This window comes from Seriola lalandi, unplaced genomic scaffold (assembly GCF_002814215.2).
Source record: "Seriola lalandi dorsalis isolate HSWRI2012SDOR001 ecotype SW California unplaced genomic scaffold, Sedor1 jcf7180002054259, whole genome shotgun sequence".
Classification (NCBI taxonomy): domain Eukaryota; kingdom Metazoa; phylum Chordata; class Actinopteri; order Carangiformes; family Carangidae; genus Seriola; species Seriola lalandi.
The window spans coordinates 614,370-627,410 of NW_019524812.1; the positions used below are offsets into that span (position 1 = coordinate 614,370).

Consider the following 13,041-nt stretch of genomic DNA (forward strand, 5'->3'; position numbering starts at 1 on the left):
GCAGCTGATGATTATCTATCCATTATTGTTTTTTCTGGCCCTCGCTGAATCATTGCTTCTCCTAAACGCCTCAGCTTTCGCTTTCCTTTTCCGTTAACTCGTCTATATGAACAGTAGGTGTCACTGCTGCGCCCCGTAACCTCATCAAAGGGTGAAAATAGAAACTTTTTTAAGGTCAATTACTACACGTGCATGGCGGTTGATGGTGTAGATTGAAAACCGTAATTATTCATACAGTTAGGAATTCCCGCTTCTCCAATTTGTAGAAGAGGTGAGACGCAGCAGCAGGAGAGCCGCATGATGCAACCAGGAGAAATCCCTCATTTATTTATCGGGGAAACGCTGGCTCCGGCATTTCAGCACTGCGAGTTGGGATTGGAGGCTCATTTAAATAGTTGTCAATTGTTTTACATTGCATTTGCATTGCACTTGCAGTGAAGCTGAGTAAAAACAAAAAAGCACTGAGGCGTGCGGTAAGATTACTTAATGGAAAAGAGTGTCGTTTTTTCGGTCCGGATGTTCTTCTGAGATGAAAACGGTGGATATTCAAATTAGTAAAACATTGCGTGAAGCATAATAAGGCTACGGAGGGGTACCTGATGTCCCAGGGGGTTTTCCCGTCAGAGAGTCGACGTGACGTTGAGGGGATTTCCACACCCTGATCCAGCCCATCGGCCGAGGCTGCTGCGGAAACAAAACAGGCAAAATATTCTCTAGACATCATTCGAGATATGCTCCCAAGTCGGTGTGACACTTTCTCACGAGTTGGCACAAACACTCAGAGCTGCTGTCTCGTCTGACGAGTACTTATCCGAGCTGTTTTAAAGTCAAGAGAGAAGATTTGACCGAGAACAGACGCCTGAATACCGGGATTTATTCGGTTTGGAAATAATTCAAGGACACGACAGCAGGGTTCATGGTCTGAAAGGACTCCTTACATGCGATGAAAGACATGGACATCGTCAGCCATCTTCAACCTACCTCGGGTAGGTTTTATGTGTTAGTTCTTATGTTTGTGTGTTTGTGTATATATGTGTGCGTGTGTGTTTGTGTGTGAGAGCTGACATCATCCTCAGGCATGTGATTTGTCAGAGCAGAGGAGCCAACACCCATTCCCGGGATCAGAGCGCTCCTACCCGGCTCCTGCGCTCCCACTGTTACTTCTCTGCTTTGTGCAACTTCAACATTTACAACCACAACTGTTGTGTTTTATTGTGGTGACTGACAGTTTGCTTTTTGTTTGTCCTGCAGAGCGGGGGGTGTCAGACTTCGGTGAGTATGGACTCACCGAGTATGAGTATGGTGAGTCGTGCATGTGTATGTTGTAAGGCAAAGTATGACCTAAGTTGACCTTGTGCAGAAGGAGAAGTAAAGCATCATTAGTATTTCTGCTTCCTTATCTCGTGCTGTAATGTTTCACACACAGCCTCTGGTTAGGAAGGTGCAGAACTAAACAAATCAACGAAACACAAGACAAAATAACATTTCAGAAAACTTAACAGCATGATTAAGCATTCAGTTTAAAATATAAATTGCATAAAAAGCTGAAACTGACTTCTAAGTCTATGAAATGTGAGGAAAAAGGTTAAAAAGTACCATCACAATTCCCAAAACCCTAAGTTTATTCATTCAGATTATTATGATTGGCTTTCAAAACCTAGAGATAATCAGTTACTGTCAGGTTAAGTATGAGAAAACCAGAAAATATTCACCATTTTTCACATTCTTTCTTTAAAAAAATTACTTAAACAATTACTTGATTATAAACATTTGTTGCTGATTATTGGGCCATCAGCAGAAAAGTAGACTGCTCCAAATGCATTTGACATGTTTTAAAACCTCTTTGTTAATATATGGCACGGCTGCAGGAAACTCTAGTTTCTGTTTGGGTTGCAAGTGTCAGACACACCTCAACCACAGGTCTAAATCAGAACGTAAATTTAACTGCAGGTAACCTTGGCAGCAAGACCTGCGGTCCTTTTACTGGTTAACTTTCACTGGAAGGTAACCAAACACGCTTACTCGAGTACTGTGTTTTAGTATACTAGTGGTACCTTGAAACTGCAGGCTGCTTGAGAATTTCAATTTAATGCTACTTATACGTACGTCTACTCCATTACATTTCAGAAAGAGAGATTATACATTTCTTCCTCCTCTTCTTCCTTTTTATAGCTGGTAAAAGACTGTTGTATTTTAAAGGTTAAAGGTTAAATCAGTAGTCTTCAACCATTCTGATGTGAGAGTCTACAGTAAAACAGTGTCTAGTTGTCACAGTTGTCTTTTGCTCCAGTAAAGAGTGACTTCCTCTCTCAACTTCTCAGATGGTTTAATTTAAATAACCAAATAAAAATTCTCAACCAAATTAAAGATTAGAGAAAAGCCCAAATGAATGAATATGAATTAGTATCTTAGAACTTTGTTTTTTCTTCTTTTCTCTCACATTAATCATCTCACAACCCCTTAGATTTCTTTGGGGACCCTATGAAGGGGCCTGACCCCTTAGCCTGGGACTCACTGGACTAAACTACTAATAGAATAGTTAAAACTTCAGAACAAGTACTTTTACTTTGATAATTCATGTGTATTTTACTGGCAATACTCCTGTACTTTTGCTTGTTATGAAAGTAAACTTTAACTTGTAATATATTTTGAAACTATGGTATTGGTATTTTTACTTGACTGAATGATCTGAGTACTTCTTCCATCCCTGGGATTCAATTAACTCCTTGAACACAATGTGTTATCTTTTTTTTGGTAACTGGTCATGGTATTAACAGGATAAAGCACTTTGAAGTGTCCTGATACAGAAGATAAAAGATAGTGTGGAGTAAACGACACCTAAGTTAATATATACAAACATAACAGTACCGAGCGTGACACATATGTAATATGAATACAGAAGTACAAAATACTCAAGCACAGGGATTTCTTCAGGAAAGGGTTTAGCCAAGGTGGCAATACACTTGGATCCTGATGAATCATGTCTTGTGATTAGTTTAGTTATTATATCCTGTTTTCAATATAATAGTAGAACTCCAAATAATCTAAGACCTGGAAAGAACTATATGATTTGGTTGTAATTACAAGTAAGTTCCTGTAATTGAAACCAAACTGAATGATTCTTTCCAGGAAACTTTCAGGAAATGATTAAGTAATAATGGGACTTTAAAATAAAGTGTTACCATCACCATATCATTTTATATCCTTTGTTTTTAGCCAACCTTTTTCACTAACATAGATTTTTTGCTTGTTTTCTGTATATAAAGTGTCCTTGGGTTACATGAAAAGTGCCTAACATTTATTTATTACCAGTCATGAAATCTGGATTAGAATAATTGTTCTCAGACATTGTAGATTAACATGGGATCAGTGCTAATTTTCCATTTGAGATGCTATTTGTTTGTCAACTGTATATATATATATATATATATATATATATATGTGTGTATATGTATTTTATAGATCTCATTGATGAAATCATCAAAGAGGACAGTGAGCAATCAGTTGCCCTCCCTAGACCTTGTCCCCCTCCCACTGACCTCTCTGAGCTGCCGCGCAGCCAGCACCCCAGGATGTCGGTGCGACAGAGCTCCTCCCAGTCTTCACGGCCGGTGCTGGTGTCGAGGGGCACTGCACATCTGGTGAGTGGGTTCAAAAACATCCCTGAGTTTGCTCTTAGAGTTTTGTGTATTTGTACCAGTGCTGTCATTTGTGTTGTTGTGTCTGGTCTTGTACGGTTTCTACCTCAGTGGTTTCCTGAGTATTTGCAACATCCAACAGTCAAGCATGAAGGTGTTTCTTTCAGGTGTGGGCGGTGTGCTAAAAGAAAGAGTAGCCAGTTGTGGGCAAATGGGGCAATTTATTACAGGGTAACTGCAGGTGTTGAAAAGTATTTTTTGTCTTTCGCAAAAAACTGACCTTGTGAAATTCATATCCATCCATCCATTTTTTGCTGTTTATCCAGGTCCAGATTTAACAAAGGTTGTTTGATTAATTAATGATATTTCCAATGATGTGATAAATATTTCAATATACTGCTGGGAATTAAAAACAGTAGCAAATTTGTGATATAATTATCAGTAAATTCATGCACTTTGTAAATAATTTTGGGCCTTTTCATCCCAACTGTTTGTCACTGATTATAGTTAATGTATTAAACTGTGTTCAATGTGATGTCTTCCACCTGGTGAACCCTGCAGAAACCTTGTTAGTTATACACAATAGCTCCCTTTCCAAAAGATTATTGCACATTGAGTATCACAGAAGTTGTAAATAAGACTGAATTCAAAGGTCATTTTAAAAACTTAATTCAGGCATCTTTCTCTGCTACCAGAACTGTCTTTAAGCAGCTCATCGTTATTTAAACTAAACGACAGTAAAGCTAAAAACAAATAGTTGATTAATAGAATTGTTGATTTTTCAACAGATTTAGACAATAACTTCTGACAACAACTCTTATAATTAATTGTTTTTCAGCTTTATATCATTGTTAATTGAATGTTGGACTATTGGTTGGACAAAACAGTCTGTCAGACAAACATGTCAAGGATGTTACCTTGGGCTCTGAGAACTTGTAAACAGTATTTCTCAAGATTTTCTGACATTTTAAAGACCCAGATATGAAATAAAACAACAATCAGCAGCTTCAGTGCTGATCATAACAGTCATGAGTTGCAACCCCAGACCACATACAGCCATCTTTGCTATCTAGTAATTGATCTGTGCGGGTACAAACGTTCACATACAGTGTGATACAGTCAGTTATTTCATCGATATTGACTTCATGTTGCTGCTGAAAACTCATGAGTGTTACCCCCAACAATAGAAGAAGCTTCTTTTGGGATTCCTTTCTGTTTTAGTGAGGAGGTTTCTGAAGGGTTAAATGTTTGTGGAATAAACTGCAGTGTTGTACATGTGCAGCCTGCAGATGGGTCTTTTGTTGTTGTGCAGAGCAGCAGTTAGGCACCCAGGCAGGTCAGGCTCTTCCCATAAAGCACGTGGTTTACAGACGGCACAGAGAAGTGTTGTAATCTGATAAGAGTGTAGTGACGCAGTAGCCTGCACAGACGGGTATAAATGCTTTAGGGCACCAGAAAGCTGCTTTAACTCTTTGTTAGCAAATGATCTAAACATGTGCGATTGCTGCATTTGGGAGTTTTTTGTGTGTAAACCGTTTGATAAAAAGTCATGAGTGTTTGCGGCCTGTGAGAGGCTGACACACCTCCCCAGCATGCTTTTCTGTGGGTGGAGGCAGAAAGCAGAGGAGGGGGAGGAGCGGTTAGACGACTTGGAAGAATTGTAATCTGACTCCTACTTTCAGTTTGCTGTCCTCTCTGTTTACAAGCCAAACCCAACGAGGGTAAGAGGTTGGATTCTTCGCGCCACACTGCTTCTTCAATTGGTCGATCTACAGCATGTCTAGCTGACTTCCTGTTTCCTGTTCACTGGCTCAATCTGCCAGGCTTTTGTTTAGCTCCAGTGGTTTTAAGGTCGAACAGGTATGTCTAGATTTACAAGCTAACACGGTAGCAGACATCTGTGGCTCGACAGGATATTTTGAAACATGATCTCATGCAGAGGCATCATCCAGATCTCTGCGGCAACGGTTTAATTAGCCCTCAGCCTGATTTAACTGCTACACGGGTGCGAAAGGAGTCAACTTCTTTACTTCTTTGTTCCCTGCAGGTTTGATGATTCATCTTTTGTAAAAGTGATGCTACAGAATAAGGACTAAAACTTTGGTTTGTGATAGTTTTACATTAAGGCCACTGGAGGCCCTACTGGACACAAACGTGTGATTGATGATAGGCAGATAGAGAGAGAAAGTAAAAGCAGAACGGAGAGATGGGTATTAAACACCAAGGCAGTGTGGGAGCGGAAAAGCTTGATGGCCTGTGGTCTAACGGAAAAAAAAGACATGAAAATGCAAGGAGGAGTCAAAGAGCACATGGTTAACTCTATGCACTGATACAAAGCACATGTATGAAGGAAAAACATGTATTGACTCATTTTGCTGCTTGTTCCACTTTAGAAAGCTTCACCTCCACTGTCATCTGCTATAATGGATGTCAGACATCTGGTTCTCTAGTATATACTTTGAAAACATACCTGTGACTGATCAGTTTCCTCTGATTGTAAGTTGATGTTTTCTAATGTTAAGGGGAAGCCAACACAAAGTACCCAGATGTTTTATTTAGATCTATTAAAACTACCAATAGAAGAATGTAAAAATCCCCTTTTTAACAGTAAAAGTACAGTATTAAGTAAGTATTATCAGCTCCTCCAAAGAGTCACAAACCTGAGGGGTTGTGAGATGATTAATGGGAGAGGAGAGACTTTTAACCTTTTCCTTGCCTTTGGTATCTCTGTCTATGAAATGTTAAAAAAAAGTCAATATTTGTTTTCCCAACTTAAGGAGGTGTCTTCAAATGTTTGTTTTGTCTGGCCACAAGTCCAAATGACCCTCAACCCCCCAAAATACTCAGTTTACAATGATGAAAGAAAAAGAAAAGCAGGAAAAAAAAAGCCAAATATTTGCAGAATTCAGGCTTTCATTTTTGCTTGAAAAAAGACTGGTGATTGAGTAATCGATTAATCAAACTGCTCATTAAACTGACAAATGTGATATTTCTGGCCGATTTCAAGACCATCGTATTTCTATGGTTAATGACTCCCCTCTTAATTGTGTCTGTTCTTAGCCTTAAACATTTGTGTTGTTTCTTCTGCACCTTTTTATGCTGCTGTCTTGACCAGGTGTTTTTTCCAACAGTTTTCCAACCTCAGTGGGACTCAATTAAGTAATGTTGTGAGTAAGGTTGTGGTGTTATTTTTCCTTTCCACAGCCCCCTCGCAGTTTCCCTCAGCCCCTGCTGCAGATGAGCGATTCCAATGAGATGACGTCGGCTCCTCCTTCCCGGGCTGCCACCTCTCTAGCCAGTTCCTCTCGCCGTGGTCAAGGCTTGTGCCAACCCACCTCTAGGAGCTCCAGCGGTGTTTCCTCTCAGAACCAGGGAGACACCGACATGCTGGAGCGGATTCTAGAGAAGCCTAGACTGGTGGTGGTGGAGGAGCCCAAGGACAGGGGCATGAGGTTTCGGTACGAGTGTGAAGGACGCTCAGCCGGTAGCATCCTGGGCGTGTCCAGCACTGACACCAACAAGACTCAGCCTGCAATAGAGGTACAGTCATCATGAAGTTGATACAAGTTAAATTTGGTTTTCGTTTTTGACCCTAAAGGGGGTTACCAGCTCTCAGAGACCAGCAAATTCTACCTACAGTTGATTTTATTTGATGTGGATACTTAAACCCCCCGTGCAGACGTTGTAGAAGGGCGTAGCTGGAGGGATGTGGGTTGTTGGAGTCAATTAGAAAGTCCCCACAAATCCCAGCTTGAATGTGGTTGAAGATGGGCGGTCTGACCCAGCTTACATACTAACAAACACTCCTACACACTCATCTCCTCTCCTGCAAACACCATCACTCAATAAGGAAGACATCGTTTGGAGAAATTAACGAAAAAAAAGTTTGCATTTATGCAGTTTGTGTATTTTAAATGTAGTTAGTCAAGCTTAACATTTAGGTTAATATGGCAGGTTTGATTTTTTTTTTTTGGCATGACTGCCTGTTTTTCATCTTTTATTCTCCTTGATGAATTTGGTTGAGGGGGAATGATTATTATCCACGGTACACTGTGGAAAAAGGCTTTTAAAGCTGGTTGGTGATAACACACAGAACCCAGTGAAAAAGGAGGGGAGAACATTTGATATGTGCAAAAATACAGGAGCAGCACAAAGAAAAATAAAGGCTTGGATCAGCAGCTACTCTGGATTAGAGCTGTAACGATTAGTTGATTAATTGATTAGTCAATCATAAAAAAATGAAACTGCAACTATTTTGATGATTGATCATTTCAGTCGAGGGCTGTAGCAAATGGTTAGTTTCATTGATTAATGTACTGATTATTTTCTTGATGAATTATTTTGTCTGTAAAATGTCAATATAACATCTTCAAGTGACTTTTTTGTCCAAAACCTAAAGATATTCATATTCAGCGTGTACTGTGATGTATGACAAAGAAAAGCATCACATATTTGGCTGTTTGACTGAAAGAAATTATTCAATTATAAAAATAGTTGCCAATTTCTGACAATTGCCTGCCATATGTCACAGTCAATTAAGAATCATTGGATTTGCGCTTTGGTTTTTGGGAATCTGTGATGGCTTTGATATTTCATAGACAAAACAATTAATAGAGAATGAAAATAAGTGTCAGATGCAGCCCTACGCTGGACTGCAATGTGTGTCACTCTACGTCAGGCAACATCTTGTGCATGTTTTAATATTTAACATATTAGTATTTTACTTTACTGAATTTGATGGCTCTCCTCCTTATTTGTCTGTTTGAGAAATGATCATTATCATTATTTTCATCCTGCTGTAACACTTGGCATGTTTGTGTGTGAAGGTGGAACACCTGCTGTTGGCTTGTTTTTCTTTCACAGATTAGATTTGAACATATCTAAGGTAAATTGATTTGCCAGTGAGTGCCATAATGTTGCTGGAAACAGGATGTTTGTTGGTCCTACATCAGCTGTGGAGGACGATGCTTGACCTACTTCCCTCTTTTATTGTCCTGTCTTGTTCCCTCTCTCAGATTCAGGGTCCCATTGACTTCATAAAAAGAGTCACAGTCACTGTTTCCTTGGTGACCAAAGACCTCCCACACCGGCCTCACCCCCACTGCCTTGTGGGTAAAGACTGCCCGAATGGTTCAGGAATCTGTTTGGTCACGTTCAACCCTCACAGCAACCGGCGTCACAGGTGCACATCCATGTCTCATTTATCTCTCTCCTAGCAACGTCATATGTACCAGATAATTTTCATCTTTACCTGAGATTCTAATATCATATCTTTTCAGCTTTTACAATGTCCTGACAAAAAAATGTCCTGACAAAAAATTTTTTTGTTTTATAACCTGTTTTAACTTGCAGCTTTGCTAACCTTGGTATCCAGTGTGTGAGGAGGAAAGAGCTCGACCTTTCACTTCAGAAAAGAAGTAGCCAAAATATTGACCCCTTTAAAAGTGAGTGGGATGCTAACACACACACACACACACACACACACACACACACACACCTAATCATAGCTTTCTATACATCCATCTATTTATATTGCTACAGTTTCTTCACTGTGACTCCTCGTATCAACTGATTTTGCATCTTTTCATCCCTTAGCCGGTCACACAAAGGGCATTGAAGACCTGGACATGAATGCAGTGCGTCTGTGCTTTCAGTGTGAGCTCGAGTGGGAGGACGGCAGAAAGGACAGTCTCAGCCCAGTGGTGTCGAGTACAATCTATGACAAGAGTAAGACATGGCCAAACAGCATTTGAGCATTTACAACTCTTGACCACAATGTGCTGTAATTGGCTGCACCAAAAATGTATTTGCTGATAATCACATACTTTTGCATGTCGTTTGTTTTTTTTTCTTTCATAGAGGCCACAACTACATCGCAGCTGAAGATCACCTGTTTGAACCAGTACAAAGGTCCCTGCACTGGAAAGACTGAGATCTATATGTTGTGTGACAAAGTGCAGAAAGGTGAGAGGAAAACTAAAAATATTTACATATTTTATAAAAGGTCAGAATCAGTAACATTAGGGCTTGACCAATATTTAAGACGTTTCTTAGTATATTTTTTGACCTCTTCTTTATAAGGCCAATAACCTGAAAAATATTGGGTTCTCATGTCAGCTTTGGTGATAATTCTTAGGTCATTTTCTAATTTTTCTTGATTAACACTGCTCTGTCCGTTATCACTGATCCACAGATGACATAGAGATCAGATTCAGCCGAGGATCGTGGAAGGCAAATGGGGAGTTTGCCCAGACAGACGTGCACAGACAGATTGCTATTGTATTTAAGACTCCGCCCTACCAGGACCAGAACATCACAGGGGAGGTTGACGTCAATGTCGCCCTGCGGCGTATCTCAGACCAGATGGAGAGCGAACCTGTTACCTTCACGTACTTGCCACACAACCCAGGTCAGTCGGAACTGTAGGACGCTGAACTGTCTGGTCTTTAGGGTTATTGTACTCCTGTCATCATTTTAAATCAGTTTTTACATGGTACTGTCAGCTAAAAGGCTTAAAGTTACATGTTATAAAGAAGCTGCAGCAGATCATTTTGGCCAGAAACAATAACAGGAGGTTTATTTAAGTATTTCCAAACTGTTTCTCATTTCAGATCCATATGAGGTGAAGCGGAAATGTAGAGTAAAGTCGGAGATCAGTTTCAGAGAGAAACCTTGTGTAACAGGTGGGGCTTGGATCTCGTCCTTTCTTTTCTTTCTTTCAGTAAAATTCTTTTATTCATGTTTGCTTTTTCTGGTATGTGGAAGCAGTTTAAACTGATTAAATGAGGCAAGTGGCCTTTGACATTATAGGATTGTTTGTGTAGGTATTTTTCACAGCAGACATTTTGACTTGTCATAGAAGGAAAAGTACTGGTGTTGCTAATAGTGTTTACAATAGGGACATGAGATCGTAGACGTTTGTTGTGCGTTTTCGGACCTAGGAATTGCTCACACTGCAAGACAATAATAAATAAGACAATTAATCGGGCATCTGTACACCCCTCATACCGCACGCCACAAAACAGCAAATCTTCTACCCGATTCTAAAATTAGTCAGGGGTGACTAATTCAGATCCGTGTCTGCCCAGATTCCGTGTCCCAGTAAGACATGACAGTGTGACAGACACACACAAGGCCTGCACCCTGAAACTGAAGCAGCTAAATTCAGCCTTCATTAATTGTACTATTCACACCTGTGATCCCTATGGATCCCGGGAAACCTTAAATGAAACGGAGCCATTGCTCATGTTACTAATTACAGCATGAATTACACCATTACTCCAGTACTTTTCAGTATTATAGCATGTCCAAATGTCTGCTCTAAAAAAGGCCTATTAGAAGTAATTTTCTTTCCTTGGATAAATATCGGTGTCCACACCTAAATTAATGTGTTGTTGTGTTTTTCAACACACTGAATTATAGGCTTTTAAAAAGATTCATAATGCCCACCAAAAGAATTGGGTTTGAATTAAATTAGACATGAATTTGAATAAATGATACATGTATGAAGACTGTCTCATACAGATAATGTGTATGCTAGGCTTATTAGAATAACGTAAAATAAGAAACTCTCATATGAAATGTCCAAGATGCTTAATATACATATATATGCACAGAGTTACTACATACAAAGTAAATTCTAATATACATACATACTGAAGTACAAATAACAATCAATGTATTTAACTGTACAGCAGTATATTTACACTCAATTTATTAGGTACACGTGGCTAAAACTAACCACACTCATTGGTATAAAAGAGGACAAAGTATTCCTGTCAGTGTAATGCAATACAATTTAACTGCACCAACAGCTTCCTAAAACAGTTTAAACTAAAACCAAACATTATAATCTTCATGATTTGTTGCAGCATTATTCTCACAGGTATTTATTTTCTCTGTAACACTATCTGTTTCTTCTTCTGCACCAGAGCCGTCCTTCCACTTCCCGCAGCCTCAAGGGGCAGCATGTTACAACGTGCCCCAGGACACAAACAGCCGCACTGATGAAACAGCCCTCCTTAATCACTTGCTAGAAAATCCTGCATTATGGGAAGCGATTTGCGACTCCAACACTGACATGCCCTGTGAGTTTGCGGAGGACCCCGATGGCAACTCCACGTTTGCCAACATGGATATGAACTTTAACCACAACTTCGGCTCGTACACTCAGGACTTTTCCCAGTTCAGCGACCTTCAGTTCAGCATGCTCGTCAATGAGAACCAGACTCCACAGTCAGAGCCACAGGACAGCCTGTCCAATGCGGTTCAGGTGAAGAAAGAAGAGACGCTATGAGGGAGAGATAGTCTAAAGCTCACTAATTAATACATAACTCTGTGCAAGAAATGCCAACACATGTCTTTAACCTTTCCGGGTTTAGTGCCACAAAAGATAATTTCTTAAATCCGAGATGAAGCAAAATGTTTCCTTGCTTGCATTTGTCAATGTGTTTTTAGATATGGTAATATGGTTTCACAACTCTGCTCTGTTGCCCTCTCCTTAACCCCATATCTTTATTGTTGCCTGAAAGCCTCGCTGGTCAAGGCTTTAGCAATTGGGAGCAAGTTAACATTCCTAAATGTTTGTCCATGAATGCTGCTAGCAGTAATTTTAAGGCTCAAGGTCATAGGAAGGTGATTCGCACAGTACGAGTGGAACTTTAAAAAGAGAACTCATGAACTTCTCTCTTTAACTTGGGAACAGTAGAAACCCTTCTGTAAATTACTCTCTGTTGTATTGTAAGTGTAATGTTTGTGTGAGATCTGTTTTGTTAACTCGATAACAAGCTGAATCCCTACTAGCTGTCTGAAAGGATTTTAGTTTTACAACACAAAAAAACACAGTAGTTTCAGATCTGTTCTTCACAATATTCTTGTTTGTTGTTGTGTCACACCAGCTGGCTTGTTTAATATTTAATCCACTTAAGAGCAATAGAAACCAGTCTTCCTCCTTTTCATCGTTCTCTCTGTGTCACTTCCCTTTGTTCTGTAGTTTCACTCTTGTAGTGTTTCAAATTTCCGCTCACACCTCGTTACATGTCCAACTCCGCCCCCTTTGCTGTGACACTGAAATGTAAATATTTCCAAGACAAAATAAAATGTTCATGTGTTATTTTTGTCTTTTTGTCATTACTTCCTCAGAAACTGCTTTTGTGATTATTAGATAGATGTCAAAAGAAACTAAGGATTGCAGAGAAAAAAGACAAAAGGGATGTTGATACTTTTGAATTGGACCTGTCCTTATCTGCCTGTCCACACACATTCCAAACCTGCTCACTCACTTTTAAAAAATAATGAATCTTGGCAACAACAATGTGTAGAAGATGATTTTATGCTTGTCACATATAAATAAATGTCAGCAGTGTCATGAGAGAAAGACTCAGAATGAAAAGTGTCCTTTGTT

General features: G+C 39.6%; 1 protein-coding gene across 6 annotated transcripts; it reads left to right on the top strand.

The window, feature by feature from the left end:
• The first annotated feature begins 653 nt into the window (after nucleotides 1–653).
• relb (RELB proto-oncogene, NF-kB subunit) lies at nucleotides 654–12,750 on the top strand. 6 transcript variants are annotated; one of them, XM_023405021.2, is made up of 11 exons: nucleotides 654–986; nucleotides 1,252–1,302; nucleotides 3,463–3,641; nucleotides 6,843–7,178; nucleotides 8,654–8,820; nucleotides 8,991–9,082; nucleotides 9,234–9,365; nucleotides 9,498–9,602; nucleotides 9,832–10,047; nucleotides 10,250–10,321; nucleotides 11,570–12,750. In XM_023405021.2, the coding sequence occupies exons 1-11, from the start codon at nucleotides 944–946 to the stop codon at nucleotides 11,932–11,934; spliced, it is 1,758 nt and encodes a 585-aa protein (XP_023260789.1). In that variant the 5' UTR covers nucleotides 654–943; the 3' UTR covers nucleotides 11,935–12,750. The 6 variants fall into 6 exon arrangements, with proteins under 6 accessions (XP_023260789.1, XP_023260790.1, XP_087029757.1 ...); XM_023405022.2 differs by having other exon boundaries at nucleotides 655–986; nucleotides 1,252–1,272; XM_087173631.1 differs by lacking the exon at nucleotides 3,463–3,641 and having other exon boundaries at nucleotides 658–986; nucleotides 1,252–1,272.
• The last annotated feature ends 291 nt before the right edge of the window (nucleotides 12,751–13,041 follow it).

Coding starts and splice junctions, on each gene's coding strand:
- relb (XM_023405021.2), top strand. CDS start 944: ATGAAAGACATGGACATCGTCAGCCATCTTCAACCTACCTCGG. Junction 9,083..9,233: donor AAATATTGACCCCTTTAAAA/GTGAGTGGGATG, acceptor TTCATCCCTTAG/CCGGTCACACAAAGGGCATT. Junction 10,322..11,569: donor AGAGAAACCTTGTGTAACAG/GTGGGGCTTGGA, acceptor CTTCTGCACCAG/AGCCGTCCTTCCACTTCCCG.